Source organism: Dromiciops gliroides, chromosome 1, assembly GCF_019393635.1.
Source record: "Dromiciops gliroides isolate mDroGli1 chromosome 1, mDroGli1.pri, whole genome shotgun sequence".
In the NCBI taxonomy this organism is placed as follows: domain Eukaryota; kingdom Metazoa; phylum Chordata; class Mammalia; order Microbiotheria; family Microbiotheriidae; genus Dromiciops; species Dromiciops gliroides.
The window spans coordinates 743869385-743890767 of record NC_057861.1 but is presented as its reverse complement, the minus strand read 5'-3'; the positions used below and the strand labels follow the sequence as shown (position 1 = coordinate 743890767).

The following is a 21383-nucleotide window of genomic DNA, read 5'->3' as shown; positions in this document are numbered from 1 at the left end:
AGAAGGTGGGGGTCAGAGTGGATCTCTGAAACTCAGCTCTTGGATGTGAAATTCCAAGAAATGTTCAGGTTTTACCTTGTGTGGCTGAGGTCAGTTGGAGCAGAGGGCATTGATGTCAAAGGAATTGAAGAGCTGTTGTAGTCAAAGCATGAGAACCACAATTGTCCAAATTCTCAAAGCTTACCCAACAGGAGGAGTTAAAGAGGGATCCCATGAACCAGGTACTCAAGCTAATATAAGGAAAGGGACCTTGGAGGTAGGTAAATCCCACGTTGTTGGAATGTTGTGTTTAATTCTGGGCATCACATTTGAGGAAGGAAATTAACATTCTGAAGAGTATCCAGAGAGGATCTGAGATATTGTGACATAGGCAACTAGGGTTGTTTGGCCTACAGAAGAGACAATGAGAACATTGTAAATGTCTTCAAGTATTCAAGACTCATATCATAAAAGAGGCATTAGCCTTGTTCCTCCCAGCCCCACAGAGGAGAACATGTAAACATGGGTAGAAGCAACAAAGAAGAATATTGATGCCAAGAAAGATTAACAATCAGAGGTGTCCCAAGGTGAACTGGATACACTTGAGAAGTGGTGAGTTCCCTTTTACTGGAGATTGTCAATAAGAAGTTGGAACACCATTTATTAAATATGATCAAGAGGGAATTCTTTTCAGGCAGGGGTTGTCCTAGAGTTATAAGGGCTTTTAGCTGTCATTTATCCAAGCCATTCATTTTCATTCTTATTCTCTCTCTCTCTCATGCATACATACATAATACATATATGTACACATATGACTGCGTAAGAGAAGAAGCTTTAAGAGTAGATGTGATTTTTGAAGGAGAAAATATAACATATAGTAGAGAGTTAACACAGAGGAGTAGAAAAAAGCAATGAATTTGTCATAATAGAACACAAGTTAGAAGCCTGGCACTAGCACTTAAATTTGTATGATCTTGGGAAATTCAATTTATTTCTATGAGCCTTAGTTTTCTCATCTATAAAAGGAGGCTGCTAGATAAAATGATTTACAAAGTTCCTTCTAGCAGTAAATCCTATCGTGCTCAGAGTAAAAAAAGCAGAGGCCTCATTTCTGAATTTAGGGTATGGCTACATTTCATGGTGGAAACTGTATGAGGAAACAGTAGAGATTTTTTCACTGGCTTTAATACATCATTTTAATAAAATTAAAACTTTATGTAATTTGCATTATGAAATTATAATATCAAAACTGGGGGTTCAGGGTCTAACTGCATTTTCTCTGGTTTTTGTTAGCTGGGCATGGTGGCTCATGGTCTCTGGCCATGATTAAAACACTAGCAAACTACCCTCATCATGGAGGGGCCTTATAATCAACACACCCTGTCAGATTGTAGCTGAGATGGCCAACAGGTGACACTAAAGAGACAAAGGCCCAAAACTGATGGCAGGGATCAATGACCAACAGTCGCCATAAGACTAGCTGAGTGGTGAAACTCATGAAGAATGGAAAAGTACAAGAAATTGAGAGCTACAGGAGCAAAAGAGACAAAACATCCAGGAGGGAAAAGCTAAAACACAACAAAATGCCCAAGGGAAGCCCAAGCTGGGGATTAGTGCCAAACAAGGAATGGGCCCAGAATGAGTAGGTTGGTGACATCACCATATGACAACAGCTGGGGTGGAATTAAACAAAGACAGTAGCCAGTAGTGTGGTGGAGTGAGCTTGAATAGGATTATAAAAGCAATTGCTGAAGATTTAACATGAACATTTATTTATACCTTGGAAATCAGCAAATTCTACAAATCACGGCTTGACTTATTGTGTTGGTAATTGTCTAGACTTAAGAAAGCAGCAGAGAAAAATGTTAAAGCAGATTAAATTATGTGTGCTTTTATGCACTTTTGAGAGCCAGTTATTAAAAATTTGCTAGAACACAGTAGTTGAAGCTTCTTTGATATCTACCCTTTATGTAGAGAAGAAACCTAACTCTCTTTGTGGGCTGGTGTGCCTAATAGTTATCTCCACTCCACTCCTCAAGCTATACACACATAGGACACAGGAGGTGGGATATCAAATTAAAATATTACTTAATAATAATTTTTTGCTTTTAGAGACCTTGGGCCTGAGTTTTTGAGGAAAAAGAAAGGGGCAGCTGGGTGGCACAGTGGATAAAGCACCAGCCCTGGATTCTGGAGCACCTGAGTTCAAATCTGGCCTCAGACACTTGACACTTACTAGTTGTGTGACCCTGGGCAAGTCATTTAATCCTTATTGCCCCACAAAAAAAAGTAAATGAGACCTTTTCAAAGTACTACTCCCTCTCTCTGCCTTGCAAAGGACCTAGGGGTCAATTTGAACAAACTTAGGCAACACTTCTGTTAACTGGTAGCAAGTCTGAAAAATGGCTCACAGGAGGATTCTAAGCAGAGCCAAGATGGTGGAGTATGGGCAACAACTCAGCTGAATTCTCCCAACATCCCTCTCTACAACTTTAAAAGAATGCTTCAAAGCAAAGGTCTGCGTGGCACAGTCAACAAAAGGTCCAGGTTTGACAATTTTCCAGCCCAAGACAACTTGGGAGGTTGGCAGGAATGGTCTGTTTTGCAGGGTGGTGGTTGGCCTGGAGCATAGTGCATGCAGAGGTAGAAGGTAGAAGCTGGAGCTCTGGGCACAGTTCCAGGGAAGATAAGAGTGCTTGTGGTTGCTTTTGAAGGAGCAGGGGCCCTGTTCTCAGGTCCAAGGCAGAAGGTACTAGCATTTGCATCTGTAGGAGAGCACGAGATCTTGTCACAGTTCCAGGGTCAAGAGGAGTTCTAGAGCTTACAGCTGCAGGCACACAGGGGACCTGGTCACAGTTCCAGGATCAAGAGGAGCACTAGCACTTGCAGCTGTAGGAAAACAATATCCCTTCCTCTGTAAAGACCAAAGCACAGGTCTGGACAGCAGTGACCACACCTCTCCCTGGCTCAAACCACCTGAAAAGTACCAAAAACCTGGAAACCTCCATAACTAGCTTTGAAAACAGCAACATGAAAAACCTGAAGCTTACAACAGTGTCCCCGGAAACCCCAGAATAGAGCCCAACTTGAACATAAAGTTCAAAGTCAATGGCTCTTCTCAGCAGTGCAATGATCTAAGACAACCATACTGTTTCTACTTTTTAATTGTTCCTTTTTTCTTTTCTTTTTTCTTTTTGGTAAGGCAATTGGGGTTAAGTGACTTGCCTAGGGTCACACAGCTAGTAAGTGTTAAGTGTCTGAGGCCAGATTTGAACTCAGATACTCCTGAATCCAGGGCCGGTGCTCTATCCACTGCACCACCTAGCTGCCCCACTTTTTTCTTTTTTGAGGTTTTCCTGTTGTATTCTGATTCTTCTTTCACAATATGACTAATGCAGAAATATGTTTAATGTGCTTGTACATATATCACCTATATCAGATTGCTTTCTGTCTTGGGGAGGGGGGAGGAAAGGGATGGAGGGAGAAAAATTCAGAACTCAAAATCTTATGAAAACAAATGATAAAAACTATCTTTACATGTAACTGGAAAGTAATAAAATACTTTTATGGAAAAAAAAGTCAAGAAAAAGGCAGGAAAATGAGTAAACTTTTTTTTTTTTGGTTCAGATGAATGATTTAAATGATGTAAGAAACACTTAGATAAGGAATCTCCCTCTACCAATGCAGGCATCTGCTCTGTGATTTGGTGTCTTATAGAGTTGCCTAGTGACAATAAAAAGATAAGTTAACTTGCCCAGAATCAGTACATATTGGATGCAGGACTCTAGACTTTTTCTTTCTAACTGCAGAGGGAGTGCTCTCTCTTACTGCATCGCCTCTCAGAGCCTAAACAGAGATTTCTGAAATTAATGCACCCAAGGCAAAAAGTGATGAGGTTTTTTTCTGCTGGGCCCCAGTTCTAGGCAGAACTAGGAGCAAAGGGGATGTTCAGAGGGTGAAGGTGAAGGGGGTGGAGTGAGAGGGGGCAGATTTAAACTTGACAAGAAAAAAGAAAGCTTCTGAAGAACTAGGAGCCGTCCAAAAAATAGAATGACTTGACCTAAGGAGGGAGTGGACTTTTCCTCACTAGAAGTCTTCCAGCACAGGCTAGATAATTAATTATCAGAGTAATTCTAATATTGTAGAGGGGATTCTTGGTCTGTGGATTCACTTGACTCATAATTTAACAGACCACTCTCTAAATCAGAGATTAGGGTTTTTTTCTCTTTCTCTTTCCTTCTCTTTCATCCTCCTTTCCTTCCTTTCTTCCCTTCCTCCTCCCTTCTCCTTCCTTCTTTCCTTCCTTCCTTCCCTTTCTTTTTCTTTCTTCCTCCCTCCTTTCAAAAAACACACACTCTCTCTCTCCTTTCTTTTTTTTCTCTCTCTCTCCTTTCTTTTCACAGCACAATGGATAGAGCACTGAGCCAAGAGTCAGGAAGACTTGACTTCAGATCCAGTTTCACATATTTACTAGTTATATGATGCTAGGAACCTCATTTAACCTAGTTTCCTCATGTGTATAATGTCAATAATGGTAGCACCTCCTTCCAAGGTAGGGTTATGGTGAAGGATAAATGAGATATTCCTAAAGTCCTTGTCATAGTGCTTGGCACATAAAACATGCTTAATAAGTCCTTCTTTCCTTCCTTTTCAAGTTGGGCAAAGCCTATAGACCCTTCTCAGAATAATGTTTTTAAATGCATAAAATAAAAGCATATGATTACAAAGGAAACCAAAAGCTAATAAAAATAAAGTTATATATTTTTTCCATCCAAATTCACAACCCCCCCTGAAATCTGCTACAGATTCCTATGAGTGTCTGTGGGCCCTAAGATAAGAACCCCTACTCCAAAACATGGTTTTCCTTTCTGTGTTCATTTGTTTTTACATTTTGAGTACATTTATTATTTTTCTTTTTACATTTTGAGTTCTGAGTTGTCTCCTTCCCTCCCTTTCAACTCACTATTAGAGAAGGCCAACATACATATATATGTATATAAACATATACACATACATGTATGCAAACATATACACATGTATGTATGTGTAGACATATATACATATGTATATGTATGTGCTTGTGTATGTAACCATGCAATATATACTTTCATGTATCAGTTCTTTCTCTGGAGGTAGAGAACATTTTCCCTCATAGGTCATTTGTAGTTGATTTGAATGATCATAATACTCAAAATAGCTTAGTCATTCACAATTACTCTTTGAACAATGCCATTCTTACTGTATACAATATTCTCAATTCTGCTTGTTTCCATCTGCATCATTTCATACCAGTCTTTCCATGTTTTTTCTAAAACCAACCTGCTCATCACGTCATTTTTGCTATATTTAAATTTTAAAATTAAATACAAAATGAGAAAAGAAACAAAACCATTTCCATGTACACAGCAGAGCATAGGAGAGGATTCAATTTGAAGCAATAAATTTCCATTTCAAGAAAACCTATATGATACAGATTACATACTGTTTTCAGATCTGTCAAGCTTGCCTTTGAGTCCTTGTTGGTTTTCTTTTGGTCTCTGCTGTGTACTTTTAACTTTATTATTTTCCCCTTCCTTCCCTCCCAACCTAAAGAAGGCTACAACTAAGCATATAGATAGATAGATGATAGGTAGATAGATAGATGATAGATAGATGATAGATAGGTAGATATGTATATGTATATATGCACATATACATATTTGTATACATACACATATATGCTCATATACACTCATACACACATATGTAAGACCATACTATGCTTATTTCTACTCATCATCTGTTTCTCTGAAGGAGGATAGCTTCTTTCTTCACAAGTCTAAATTTTTCCATGCCTTTCCAAGTCAATCAGGTCATCATCTCTTACACCATAGCAATATTCCAACCCAATCAGATCCTATTTGAGAGATCGTGCATGAAAATTTTTCCCCAATTTTCTGCATTCCTTCTAGTCTTGGCTACATAGGTTTTATTTATACAAGAAAAATAATTTTAAAATATAAAATATATCCATTTTATACTTAATGAATGCTCTTACCGTATAATATAGTTTAAACTCTAATATTGTTGATATGGTTTTCTTGACATGTTTTTGTGGTTTCTTGGAAGTTTCTGACCTTTTGTTCTTCCAAATGAACTTTGTTATTATTTTTCTAACTCAGCAAAATGATTTTAATACTGTTCATCATTTCTTGCAGACCAGTGGTAGGACATCACAGTCATATACCATAACTTGTTCAGCAATTCCCCAACTTATTGGCATCCTATCATTTTCCAATTCCTTGCCACCACAGAGAGCTGTCATAAATATTATACAACATATAAGTTCTTTTCCTTTTTCCCTGATCATCTTAGGAAGTAGGTCTAATCATAATATTGCTGGGTTAAATAGTATACACAGCTTTATAACTCTTTGGGCATAATGCCAAATTGTTCCCCAAAATGGTTTAACCAGTTCACAACTCTACCAACAGCATATTAATTAGTGCCCACATTTTTCCACATCCCTGCCAACATTTGTCATTTTCTCCTATCATTTTAGCCAAACTAATAGGTATGAAATGGTATCTCAGAGTTGTTTTAATTTGCATTCCTCTAATCAATAATGATTTAGAGAACATTTTCTTATGACTGTTATGTGGTTTTCCTTTCAATAATTACAGATGAAGTTTGGGGGTAGGCAGCATCTGTTAAGTGTCAAAATATAAATTCACTCAGAAAAACAGGCTAATAGCCGAATAAAATCTATAAAACACTTATTGCCAATTTCATTTCCCTGGAAGTAAGTGGAGCTCATATTTATAGCATGTTTCAGAATAATAACAATAACAACAATTATAATAATAGTAACTTAATGAATATAGCATCAAGCCCATAAGTCTGTGAATTAATGTTATCAAGAGCATAATAAGATAGATATTTCCCTTTATGTTGTTGCTTGTTTGGGCCCCAGCAAAAGGCAATAAATGTTCTGTCTACAGGTGACAACACTGACCACTTGGAAAAAAAAACTTTATAGAAATAGCTTGTGGTAAATTTTGGGGTACATCTGAAATCAGTTACTTCATATTCTCAAAATAACCCTGGAATTCTAGATATGTGACAATTCACATCAGCTTAGTATCCTGCTAACTACCACTGATAAATTTACTTTTGTGAGGGAGAAGCAAAGTGACCTTTAAATTATTAATGTTATACAATATACACAATGTTGATAATCATGTAATCAGAAAGATCAAAAAAGATAGAACAGAATAATTAGTAAGTATGGTGATCAAGCTTGGTCCTGGAAGAAAACTTAGATTATGCACCCTCCCATTTCTTTGCAGAGGTGAGGGACAGTAGTGGTGCAATGTTGCATTTTCATGACATAATTATTGATGTCATAAATGGTTTTGTTCAATTGCTTAAGGGATGGATATAATCAGAACCAAAGGTAAAGAACAAAAGATCAATAAAATATGATTTAAAATAATATAATAAATGATAAACCTCCCCTGTGATGCTTCATAGTACAATGGAAGTGATTTGGGGTTCTCAAAAGCTCTGCTAGCAAAACACAGTCTCTGTCAGATCCTGCTGGAGTGGGTTCCACACCCTTACGTCAATGAATATAATATTTTCAATCCATAAGCATTTTCTGAGTGCTTCTATTTGCCAGGCACTATGCTGGTGATATAAACAAAGACAAAAAAAGCAGTTCTTGTCCTTGAAAAGTTCGCAATCTAATAGGGGATACTTCATAAAAACATCTGTGTTAGGAAAAAGCTGCAGATAGTATAAATGTAAAGTAATGCACAGAGGAAAGATTGGAATTAAAGAGATTGGGGAAGGCTTTCTATAGAAGATGGGACTTTAGGTGGTACTTGAAGGAAGTTAGGGAAGATAGGAGGCAGAGATGTATAAAGAGAGAATGCTCAATTTGGGAGACAGAGAAAATGACCAGAGTCAAGGGATGAAGTATCTTATTCAAGGAACAAAAAGGAAGCTGCTGTGACTGGATAATATCTAAAGTTATTAAATGACCATGATGGGTAACATAGAGTATAATATTATTAAATATAATGCTACAGATCATGATGAAGTTTTAAATTTTTAAACAACATAGTTCATGTCCTGTGATATATTTATAAAGTGAGAGGCCCTTTGGGTCAAGAAGGATGTAGCTGATTGGTTAGCCATACATGCTAACCATGTCTCTGGAGGCTTCCAATAGGTGGATAAATTTCAGCAGCTGTGAGTCACAATGCGAACCATTGTAGTGGTAGAAGAGTTTGGGACATAAATTGTGCAGTTATAGTGTACTCATTTATTTAAGGTAAGATCTTAATCTGTTTCTGGTTCAATGTTTGGCACATTCTAATGATTCCTGGCTTCTGTGTGAGAGTGCTTTGAAGAGACACCATTGAAGGAATGAATAAGAGAATTTTGGAGATAGAAGAGTATTTAAGGCTTAGTTCATCCTAGATTTAGAGCTGAAAAGGAACTTGGTGGTCACTCAGGCCAACTCCTTCAAAACAGATGAAGAAACTGATGTAGATAAAGGCTAAGAGATTTGTCCAAGATCACACAACTAGTAAATGACTGAGGTGAGACTTGAAGCCAGGCCTTCCCCACCCTAGATCCAATGTTTTCTCCACTACACCATACTGACTATCCCCCATCTAGCCTGTTGTCCCCTCCCCAGTCATGAACCCTACCAGGGTCCTTTAATCCCCATTTAAATATCTCCAGTCACAATGCATTCCTCAAGCCAATCTATTCTCCTTCTTGACACCACAAATGGCTCAAGATTTCCTTATTCCCTGTAACCTTCTACCATGCATCCCAGCTCTTTCCCACACCCTCACCCCAAATCAGGACAAGCAGAACAAGTTTAATCCCTTATTCACAGAGTAACCCTTCCTAAAAACAGCTGTCTTGTCCCACTCCTGATCACCCAAGGTTTCTCTTTCCCAGGCTAAATTGTCATGGCAAAGTGGGAAAAGTTTTGACCTTGAGAGACCCTGAGTTCAAATTCCACCTTTGTTGTTTCCTACTCATGTGATGCTCAGCAATTCATTTGACCTTTCTGGGACTTTTCTCATCTGTAAAATGAGGGAATTGGACTAGATAATCTCTGAGATAACTTCCAGCTCTCGAGCTATGATCCTAGGAGCACTGGCAGTTTGGGGGCTCAGTGGATAGAGCACTGGGCCTCGTCAGGGAGACCTGAGTTCAAATCCTGTCTCAGACACTGACTAGCTATGTGACCCCAGACAAGTCACTTCACATTTATTTGCCTCAATTCCTCATCAATGAAATATGGATGATAATGACAGCGCCTTCTAGCCAGAGCTGTCCTGAACAAATGAAATGTTTTGGAAGCACTTTGCAAACCTTAAAAGCTCCATATATATGGTAGTTATTTTTTTACCTGTGATACCCACATCTTTCAATGAATCCCTCACTCTGGGCTGTAGTACATAAAATTGAAGATCAAGTCAGAAATACCTGGCTTCAAATATTGCTTCTGATATTTAATAATTGTATAGCTATGAATATCTTCACTGATTCTCCATATCCTTTCTTATAAGATGAGGATGATGATGGTGGTGGTGGTGGTGGTGATGGAGATAAAAGTGATGATGTTATCTGTAGACCCTACTCAAATTATATCACACACAAAAGCATTTTGCAAATTTGAGTGGCCTAGAGGAATACTAGCTGTTGGTGGCACTTCATGGTTTTCCCTGGTCACCCTCATTGGTGAAAAAGCTTTTATACACTCATGATTGACAGTTCAAAGCCTGAGCTTCAGGGAAAGATCCAGTGCTTTTTTAGGGCAGCTCTATAATGGGATTCTAAAATCAAAATAAAGACTGAAAATGAGATTCTCCTGACTGGAGTGAAACTTGAACATTTCCCTAATAATCTGTACTGGATGCAAATGAATGAGGTCCATAATCCCTTGTGTCTGAAAGAAATCAAACCTAGCTAAGAGAAAGTAAGCTGAAGATAATAAGAGTTTTAATAAAATCTGAGCAGAGGACCTCCGGCATTGGTGCTGAGTTACTTCAGGCTACTGGCAAATCGCATCTATAAAATCAGTTCAGGGTAGAGAGAAGAGATGTATTCCTTAAGTCTATCTTCCAGTCTAGTCTGAAAAATAAATTAAAGATGTCATTTAGTGTCCTTCTTTAAGCAAAGCCCTAGAAATAGAGAGTCTGGTTTTCAACTATTGGAAATCATGGCAACACATGAAGATGAAGTTGGTTAGTAAAGAACCATGTTGAGCTCTTTCCATGGTCCTCAGAATCTTTATTTTCTTAGTACAGGACAAAATCCATTTAAACAGACCTCAAGCCATTTTTCCCATTCCTTGGTTAAGCTGGAATGTGGTTATATCAAATATTATCCCAAATAAAATGGGGGTGGGACTTAGACATCCCAGGCATATATCATGATCCTAATAAGAATTGGTGCAGTGGCATTTGGTCTAGAGTCAAACAGGCAACACCCATTCCATAGGCCTGGGATGAGGAGTAATCACAGATGACGCAGCACCTTCTAAGAATCCTGAGATAATCATAGGATCAGAGCTTTGAGACCAAAATCAAATGAAACTTAGACACCATTTAGTCCAACCCCATCATTACAAATATGAGGAAACTAAGGCCCAGAGAAGGGAAATGTATTAGCTATTATATGACAGAACCAACCTTTGGATCCAGATCCTATGATGCCAAGCCCAGTATATTTTATTTGGTAGTCATAAAGGAACACAAACCAAGTCCAGCTTAGAGTCAGTCATTGCTCTGGGTCTGGTGAAAGTGTTGTTCTCATTTGAAAGTCAGAAATCCAGCTGTCCTGGCTATGGGCTAGGCCCAGCTGCAGAGGTAGGAGCCAGAAGCTTCTCTGGCTTAAAAGGGGTTCTTGCTGGCTCAGGGGCACAGCAGCAATTAGATTCGGGTCAGTGGAGAGAACATCCAGGGACCACTTTCCTTGGAAATTTAACCTCATGGTCTGGCATGGTGGGGATTTGGATGGCCTGCTCTGGGGAGATTATCCAGCACCAACAATACAAATGAAGACCTTTAATGCATTTGTATATTCCAGGGTCCCCAGACATAATTAGTTCAGGGTCTGTCTAAGCAAAGAGCCAGAATTTACTGGGTCTGATATGCTAAAAAACCATCTTCCATCAAATTACTGATCCATCAAATCCTGAGACTTGCTTTATGAGCAGTCCACCCCTGTTTCTCTACAGAAGTGATGCTAGCACAGACCCTCTCTAAAGTTCCTGGGACCTTGGTCTGCCCCTATGTTAGGGCCCACAGCATAGGAAATGTGAACAGCCTCCTTGCCAAAAGGAACTCAGAAGAGCCTGTTCAACTGAATAGCCATTGGCTCATTGATGAATGGCTGGCCCACCTGCCAAAGGCTTGCCTAGTTAGCTTTCCTCTACCTAAAAGATGAAGCAATATCATTTGCTGTTCCTCTCATGTGACACTCCATTTCCCAGTGGCCATCTCCCAGCTTTTTTGTCTTTTCACTGGTTATTTCCAGTGCCTATAATGATGTCCCCTCATTTCTGCCTCCAGGCTCCCCTGATTTCTTTTAAGTCTCTTCTCAAATCTACCTTCCCATTGATTGGAAGTCAGGATAGATAAGACTTCCTGACTCTAGGCCTGACACTCTCTATCCATTGCCCTACCTCGCTGCCCCATATGGCACTTACTGAGCACTTAAAGTTTGCCAAGCAATGCACATACTTTGTCTTATCAAAGCTCATAAAATGGCCATGTGGTAGGCATTAGATGTGTTATTATCCATGTTTTTACAGATTAGGACACAGGGATCTAGAAATGTCAAATGATTTAGTCATATTCATTTGGGTAGTGGCAAAGGCAGAATTTTAAGCCAAAAGTCATTGGTTCCAAACATAATTGGTTCCAAGTTTTCTTGAGGAGAGGAGTAATGTCTTATTCATCTTTCTTCCCTGCTACCTATTACCTATTCATGAAGCTGGCATTTAATAAATAGCTATTGTTTAATCATAATGAGTTGTTTAATAATAATAATAATAATAGAATTTAATAAATAGCTACTGAGTAAATGAATGAATGGGGTACATAGCCATTATGCAGTAGAAAGAACCCTGGAATTAGACTGGTGTCCTGGATTCAAATCCAGGTTATGCCTCTAACTTCCCACATGACCTAGGGCCAGTTGCTTAATCTCTTTAAGCTTCCATTTTCTCAAGTGAAAACAAAATGAATGGAATGAAAAATGAAAAAGCATTGATTAAGTACTTCCTTCATGCCAAATGTGGAGACTAGACCAGATGATCTCTAAAGTCCCTTCCAGCTTGAATTCTATAATTAATCACAGAATATAAATATAGTACCAACATTTCTTTTGTGGAATAATCAAAGGGGAATATTTTTGAACCACATAAGGCTGAAACCACATCTTAGAAGATATAGTTTGGTTCAAATGTATTCCAAATAAACCAATATTACTATTAATCGAATCCATCTGTTTTCTTAGTCGGTAATAAAAAAGGTTTTCAAGTTCTATGGATCCATTGCAAACTTGCATTCTGCCTTTTTTGTTATAGGTGGCTGAGGATCTTCTCACCACTCTCAGCCTTAATTAAGGATTGTCTCATGTTTGATCAATTTTCTTTCTGTCCATGGATGCATTCACCCCTCCCTGGTGTGTGTCTTACAGACAGAGCAGCTGGTAACCCTTTGGATCCTCTTTGTCTTCACCATTGTGGGAAATGCCTTCGTGCTGTTCTCTATCTGGAAGAGGAAGAGGAAGTCACGCATGACTTTCTTTGTGACCCACTTAGCAATCACAGGTGAGCCACTGGGAGAGTGGGAATGGAGAAATACTGGATAGGGAATCCCACTGATTCCCAACTTAACCTTGTCTGTACCAATGGAGGGATCCAAAAGTCATAATCCAAAAATAATCCTCAATCCTACAGTCATTTTTGTTCCATTTAAACTCCCTTTCCTGGTCCTCCACAATCCAAGTTCAACTTGTCCAACTTTATGTTACATGATCCTTCATGTGAATTATTCACATGAATTAATTTACACTGAATTATTCATCCTTCCCTACTCTTTCCAGCTGTTAATATCCCCTTTCAACTGCCTGCTGTTTCTGTTCTCTCCCTGATCAAACATTCTTGTTCCACTCACTCCCTACCATGTGCTATAATTATTTGTATCTGAGATATTACCCCAATAGAATAGAAGTGTCTTGAAGACAAAGATTGTTTCATTGAGAACGCAATTTCCTCCTCTGTTCCACCACTTATAATCCCTTGTTCCCTTCAAAATTCTGCTCAATGCACATCCTTTACAATTCAAAGGTTCTTCATATTTTTGTATGTTATGGACATTTTCCCCTTTGGCAGTCTCCAGAAGCCTATGGGTCACTTCTCAGAATAATGTTTTTAAATTGATAAAATAAAATCAATTAAATTGAAAAAATGTATTTTCCCTTATCCAGCTTCACAAACTCCATGGAATCTATGCATGGCCCCTCTGGGAGCTCATGGACTGCAGGTTAAGAAACATGAACAACAATATGACTTAAAAATGATGTGTGCTGTGACCCACTAGCATTCTGAGAGTTTCACTATTCACAGCATGAAATGTCATGCCAACCTTCCTTGATAGAATTTCCTCAAATAGGCGTTTTCTATATTAGTTAAATCACAGGTCCAGCCCCTAGCTCCTTATTAAGTGATTACCATTAAAAAATTAGTGATGTAAATGGACTATACTATCCCTTTGTTCATGAGGTGTCTGCCAAGGGGTGAGTCTGACTCAACTGAATTCCAAGATGAATGATTAATTCTTTTGAATATGACAAGCTGTTGTATATTGAGAAATATGGATACCAGAACTATTGTATATTTATGAGAGAAATGTAATTTAGCTGGTTATAGACAGATTAGAATATAATTCTTCATAAACTAAGGTGAAGTTGCTTGCACAGAGAATCAAAAGACTGAAACTAGAAAGAGAAAAGAAATCAAGAGAGAGGAAATGGTGAAAGTATACATTCCATAACTGCATCAGTTAAACTTGAAGCTGAAAGTGATATGTACTACAATTGCTGTTGAGGAGTAAGCCTAGCTTATCAGAGAGACAGTTTGGGAGAGAAAACACTCAGTGGACTACTTAGTTTGACTAAGATGCCCAACGAGGTGTTAGTCAAGCACATCAAGGATCAATTAAAATTAGCAGTGGAGGCATTTATTCAACCCAGAATAGTCATCAAGGAGCCTTTAATGGACAGTTTGGGAGACAGAAAGAGGACACCAAAGTTTTAAAGTCCGGAGGCCGAATTATCCTGAGACATGGGTCTCTTGTGTGCCTCAATGACAGTGTCTAAAAGTGAGTCTACTCTTCTTCCCTAGATAATGAGTACAATAATGGGAGACTAAATAAATTTCTAAATAAATGGTTATTTTTGAAATCAAAAAGTGTCATTGCAGTGAATGAATGGTTATACAACCATTAATACTCATCACTGGGGGGTGAACAGCAGGAGTGTTGATGAAGGGAAATGGATTCTCTCTAGGACACTGAGAAAGTTTGAGTATAACCAAGTGATGGTGGTCATTCTCTAGAAGCACAACTCTGCCAGTGTGATGACAGATTGGAATGACTGAGCTAACTGAGAGAATAAGTAAATGTTCACACACCAGTGTAAGAAGCCTGAACTGCTTTAGTACAAGTGGCACCCCCTATATCCATTACATAAAAATGAATAATAAAATCAGCTCTACAATCGATGAGTTTACAATCTAACAGGTGAGAAAGGATTTGTAGACAAAATACATGACAAGGTAGAATTTTTTAAGGACAAAGGTGAGATCTAGAGAAGATAAGAATGGAAATCTTCAGTTAGTCAGTTGTTGTTATTGTTATTTGTCCTTTGTTATGGAAGAGGACCATGCCAGATGTCCTGACTTGCAACAAATTGAAGTGAGGGAGGGCTGTGCAAGGTCATCAACCTGACTCTCTCCTCCAGAGCCATCTGGGTCCAGTGGCAAGATATACATGAGGATGACTGGAGATGGCCCCAGATGTTTAAAGCAATTTGGAGTTAAGTGACTTGCCTAGGTCAAACAAATAGTAAGTGTCTGAGGTGAGATTTGAACTCAGAATCTCCCAACTACAGGGCCAGTGCTTTATCCACTGTGCCACCTAGCTACCTCAGTTAATCAATTAGCCTTTATTAAACAGTTTCTCCAGACACTGTGCTAGGCACTGGGGATACAAAGCAGTGTAAGAATAAATACAATCCTCGATTTCAAAGAGCTCAGTCTAATGGGGAGAGAGCATGCAGACAACTATGAACAATCAAGATGTATACAGGGTAAATTGAGGACAATCTCAGCAGAAAGGCACTAAAATTAAGGAGGAAAAGGAAAGAACACATGTAGAAGGTAGGACTGTGGGTGAGACTTGAAGGCAGGAGAGGGACATGAGGAAAGAGAGTATTGAAATGAACCAATGAAAATGGAGTGTCCTATTCCAGGAACAACAAGGAGCATAGTGTCAGTGGACCAAAGAGTTTATAGAAGGGCATACAATATAAAAATACTGGACAAATAGGAAGGGCGTAGGTTACAAAGGGCATTAAAAACCAAGTAGAGGATTTTATATTTGATCCTAGAGGTGATAGGGAGCCATTGGAGTTTGTTGAATAGGAGATGACATAGTGAGATGAGTTAAATTTGGTAAGATCAATTTGACATATGAGTGGAAGATGACTTAGAGTGGGAAGATACTTACAGCAGGGAGGACAATCAGCAGTATATCGCAGTAGTCCAAGCAAGAGATGATAAGGGCCTGTAATAGGGTGGTGGCACTCAGAGGATACATATACAAAGGGACATATAAAAGAGATGCTATGAAGGTGGGACTGGCATGAAATAACCACTGATTAGACATAGTGGGTGATAGTGAGAATAACATCTTGGCTGTAAGACCAGGTGCTTTAGAGGACAGAGATAATCTCCATGAAAATAGGAAAATTAGGAAGAGTAGAGGGCTTGGCCAGAGAATGGGGGAATAACAAGTTCAGTTTGGAGGTATTTCTAGATGGGTAAAGGGGGCAGCTGGGTGGCACAGTGCAGAGAGTACTGGCCCTGAAGTTGGGAGATCCTGAGTTCAAATCTCTCCTCAGACACTAACTAGCTGTTTGACCCTGGGCAAGTCGCTTAACCCAATTGCCTTAAAACATTCAGGGCTATCTACATTCATCCTGATACATATCTTGCCACTGGACCCAGATGGCTCTGGAGGAGAGAGTGAGGCTGGTGATGGTGCACAGCCCTCCCTCACTTAAATCCAATTCACTGCAAGTCATGATATCACCCCAATGTCATGGTCCGCTTCGAGACATAACAATAACAACACCTTCTTACCACACTACTCCCTATCATGTGCTCTGGAGTCCAGTCAAGCTGTACACTTCATTGTATCCCATGGTGCTCCTCCTTCACCCTTGAACACCTTATACACAAATTATTCAAAGAGTTTCCTAATTGGTCTCCCTGCCTTGTCTCCCTCCCAGCTCCATTCCATTCCATACACTTCTGCCAAAGCAATGTTCTTTAAGCAGAAATTTGACAATGTGACTCTCCAACTCAAATAATTCCATTGTTCCTTATTGCCACTAGAATAATATTTCAATTGTCTGGTATAGTTTTAAACCCATACAAAAACTGGTCCTAAGCTACCCCTCCAGTCTCAATGGACTTTACTTCTTCTCTCATCCTACTATCCAGTCAAACCAGTACTTTTCAAGTTCCTCATTGATAACCCTACATCTCCTGTCTCTAAGCCTTTACACTGGCCATTCCATGTGCCTAGAACGTGCTCCTTTCTTTTTGTTTTTTTGTTTTGTTTTGTTTTTGTTTTTGTTTTTTTTGTAGGCAATGGGGGTTAAGTGACTTGCCCAGGGTCACACAGCTAGTAAGTGTCAAGTGTCTGAGGCTAGATTTGAACTCAGGTACTCCTGAATTCAGGGCCGGTACCTTAACCACTGTGCCATCTAGCTGCCCCAACGTGCTCCTTTCTTACAGCTATCTCATAGAGACCTTCTATTTTTTTAAGTACACAGGTGTAATAGATCAAGTTTTAGGCATACATCCAGAAAGAACTGAATTCAGATCTGATATCAAGCTCTTATTAGCTGTTTGACCCTGGGTAAGTCACTTAGTATCTGTTTGCCTCTGTTCCCTCAACTGTAAAATGGCAACAATAATAGCACTTACATTCCAGGGTTGTTGTAAGAATAAAATGAGATAATATTTGTAAAACACTTTGGGTGCTATATAAATGCCTTATTCCCTTCCCTTCCCTTCCCTTTAAGATATAGGTCAGCCACCATCTTATGCATGAAACTTTTCCCAACAGCTAATGCTGTCCTTCATATGCCATCTAGCATATATATATATATATATATATATATGTATATATATGCATATATATATATACATATATATATATAATTTTAATGTTCTTTTGTTTTTAAATTTTGAGTTCCAGATTCTCTCCCTCCCACTTCCTCTTTCACCCTCTGAGAAGACAATCAATATGATATCAATTATACATGTAAAATCATGCAAAACATTTCCATATTAGCCATCTTGCAAAAAATAAAGTAAGAAAATTATCCTTCAATTTACACTGAGTTTATCGGGGGACTTTTCTGGAGATTGATAGCCCTTTTTGATCTTGAGTCCTTTGGGATTATTTTGGATTATTGTATTGATCAAAGTAGCCAAGTCTTTCACAGTTGATCACCATTATAACTTTGGTGTTACTGTGAACAATGATCTCCAGGTTCTTCTCACTTCACTTTGCATCAGTTTATAAAGGTCTTGCCATGTTTTCTGAAACCACCCGATCATTTCTGAGGGCACAATAGTACTCCCTCACAATCATATTCCACAACTTGTTCAGCCATTCCCAGATTGATGAGCATTCCCTCAATTTCCAATTCTTTGCTACCACAACAAGATATGACATAAATATTTTTGCACATGTAAGTCTTTTTCCCCTTTGTATTTTATCTCTTTAGGATACAGACATAATAGTGGTATTGCTAGGTCAAAGGGTATATTTTGTAGCCTTTTGAGCATAGTTCCAAATTGGACTCCAGAATGGTTGGATCAATTCTCCCTCATTCCCTACAGCATTTGACATTTCCAATAGGTGTAAGGTAGTACCTTGGAGTTGTCTTAGTTGTAATTTCTCTAATCAGTAGTGATTTATAGCATTTTTAGAAAACTATGGGTAGTTTTCATTCCTTCTTCTGAAAACTGCTTTTTCATATCCTTTTTTTTTTACCATTTATCAATTGGTGAATAGTTCTTATTTTTATAAATTTTACTCAATTCTCTATATATTTGAGAATTTAGGGCTTTATCAGAGAAACTTAATGTAAAAATTTTTATATTACTTCATCATCTAAGGTGTCTTTTAGTAAAATATAGTTTCACTGACTACCTCTTTTAATTAGGTCTATTTTTGCTTTTGCTTTCTCTGAGATCATAATTGCTACCGCTGCCTTTTTTTTTTACCTCACCTGAAGCATATTGGATTCTGCTTTAGCTCTTTATTTTAACTGTGCATATTTTTTATGTTTCAAGTATGGCTCTTGTAAACAATATATTATTGGTTTCTGGTTCCTAAATAATTCTACAGTCCACTTCTATTTTATATGAAAATTCATCCCATTAACTTTCACAGGTATGATCACCAATTGTGTATTTCCTTTTATCCACTTTCTTCTGTTTATTCTTTTCTCTCTTTTTATCCTGTTCCTGCTCAAAAGTCTATTTTCTTTCTAAAAACATTTCTCCCTCCAGTGTAAAAACTCTTCCTTGTGCACTTCTTTTATGTGAAAAAAAATTTCCTCATTCTTCCTACTATAGTCTCCCACTGCATTCCTCTTTTTTCACCTTTTCAGTCTTTTTGTTTTGGGGGATATCAATCCAATATAATCAACTCATATTCATGTCGTCTGTCTGTGTAAACTCCTTTTATTTGCCCCAATAATGATAAAGTTCTTAAGAATTGCATGAATCATCTTCCCATATAGGAATATAAAATGTTTAAGCTTATTGAGTCCCTTATGATTTCTCTTTCATGTTTACCTTTTTAATGTTTCTCTTGAGTCTTCTGTTTGAGTAGCAAATTTTCTATTCATCTCTAGTCTTTTCATAAGAAATCCTGGGAAGTCCTCTATTCATTAAATATCCAATTTCTCCCCAAAGGATTATATTCCATTTTGCTGGATAGATTTTTCTTTGCTGTAATCCTGCCTCCATTCCCCTGTGGAATATCATTTTCCAATCCCTCCATTCTTTTAAAATGGAAGCAACTAAATCTTGGGTTATCCTGACTATGGCTTAATGATATCTAAATTGTTTCTTCATGAAAGCTTGCCATATATTCTCCTTGACCTGGGAGCTAGTTAATTTGGCTAAAATATTCCTGGGAGGTTTAATTTTGGAATCTCTTTCAGGAGGTAATCAGTGGATGGATTCTTTCAATTTTTATTTTACTCTCTAGTTCTAGAATATCCTGGGCAGTTTTCCTTGAAAATTTCTTGAAATATTATGTCTAGGTTCTTTTTTATGTTTTGTTTTGGGTTTTGTTTGTTTGTTTGTTTTTAGTGAGGTAATTGGGGTTAAGTGTCTTGCACAGGGTCACACAGCTAGTAAGTGTTAAGTGTCTGAGGCCAGATTTGAACTCAGGTCCTCCTGAATCCAGGGCCAGTGCTCTATCCACTGCGCCCCCTAGCTGCCCCTAGGTTCTTGTTTGATCATGGCTTTCAGGTAGTTCAATAATTCTTCAGTAAATTTTTGTATCTCCTTTTCTACTTTGCCAGTTCTGTCTTTTAAGTTCTTTTCTTCAGTCAATTTTGTGCCTCTTTTACCATAAAGCCAATTATGTTTTTAAGCTGTTATTTTCTTCAATATATTTTACCTCTTTTACAAAGTTGTTAATTCTTATGGTAATATTTTTATGTAATCCTTATTTTTTTCTCCATTTTCCTTCTACAATTCTTATCTCTTTCTTTAACTCTTCCTGGACCTCTTGTTGGGATTGTGTCCAATTGGTATTTTTTTTTTGAGGCTTTGGTTGTAACTAGTTTGCATATTGTCTTCTTCAGTATTTGTGTCCTGGTCTTCCCTGTCACTGTAGGGTGTTCAAGGAGGACTAGCACTTCTGGTATAAGGGCTTGCTGAGCCTTTTTAGTTCTGTTCATCCACCTTAGGTGTCCACCTGGCACTCGACTCTAACTTGTGACTTTACGAAGTTGTAGCAAGTGCAGTGGCCACACCCTGGTAAACCATTACAGCAGATGATCTAAACCAGGTTGAGGGTAGCCAAGAGACCACAAACCCACTGATGAGTTGGGAGGAGAGATGTGTCTACCCAAGCATGTGAAAACTTCCCCTCATGGAATGGGTAGATGAGAACAATTTGTTCCAATGGCCATGGAAGTGGATGTAGCAGTGTTGGTCAGACATTAAAGACACCAAGTTCATCCACTGCATCCTTGGCCATCACTAATCACCTTGATGTTTGTCTTGTCATTGGACTTCAATGATGTAGGAAGAGAGAGTGATGCTAACAACTTTGTTTAACTGCCTCATTTAAATCCATTGCACAAATAAGTCAAGACATTACACCATAATGTCATTTGGTCCTCTGAAAACAAAGGACAAACAACAATAATAACTTTTTATGGCAAAGTTCTTTTTGTTGTTGTTGTTGTTGTTGTTATTTGCTCATTTTTCCAGTCTACTTACTGACTTTGAATATTATGTTAAAGGCAGGCTCTGATCATCTGGAGGTGTCAGGTCATTGTCCCAAGCTTCTGTGGTTTTTTCATGCTTCTGTTTTTAGAGCTAGTTCTAGGGATCTACAAGTTTTAATGCTTTAAAGGTATTGTGATCCAGGGAGAGGTATGGTAACTGCTCTCCTGGTCGATGCTCTGGTGTTTATGCAGGAATGGACTTTCTTTCTCTGCTGCTGCAAATGTTAGCATTCCTTTTGGTCCTGAATGTGTGAACAGGACTCCTGTTCCCTTGTGATCAAACACAAGTGTATCTACAACCCAGAACTACATATGGACAACAGACTAGCCAATCAGTGCCTGCTGTACCTAGTGCCAGCAATGACTCTCCTGTAATCTCTTTGTGGTAAGTTCTCTGACCCCCTTCCCATCTCTGGGTCTTGTATTTGAAAGTCAAATTTGCCATTCAGTTCAGGTCTTTTCATCATGAATACCTGAAAGTCCTCTTTTTCATTAAAATTTCAAGCTCTGAAAGCTTATACTCAGTCTTGCTGGATAGGTGATTCTTGGTT

At 38.4% G+C, this 21383-nt stretch overlaps 1 protein-coding gene across 3 annotated transcripts in view; it reads left to right on the top strand.

Moving 5' to 3' along the window:
• NPSR1 (neuropeptide S receptor 1) overlaps positions 1-21383 on the top strand; it is a 167670-nt gene that overhangs the window by 6639 nt on the left and 139648 nt on the right. For all 3 annotated transcript variants that reach the window (XM_043977755.1, XM_043977753.1, XM_043977754.1), the window contains exon 2: positions 12694-12826. In XM_043977755.1, the coding sequence (XP_043833690.1) occupies positions 12694-12826 (133 nt within the window). The remainder of the gene's footprint in view (positions 1-12693; positions 12827-21383) is intronic.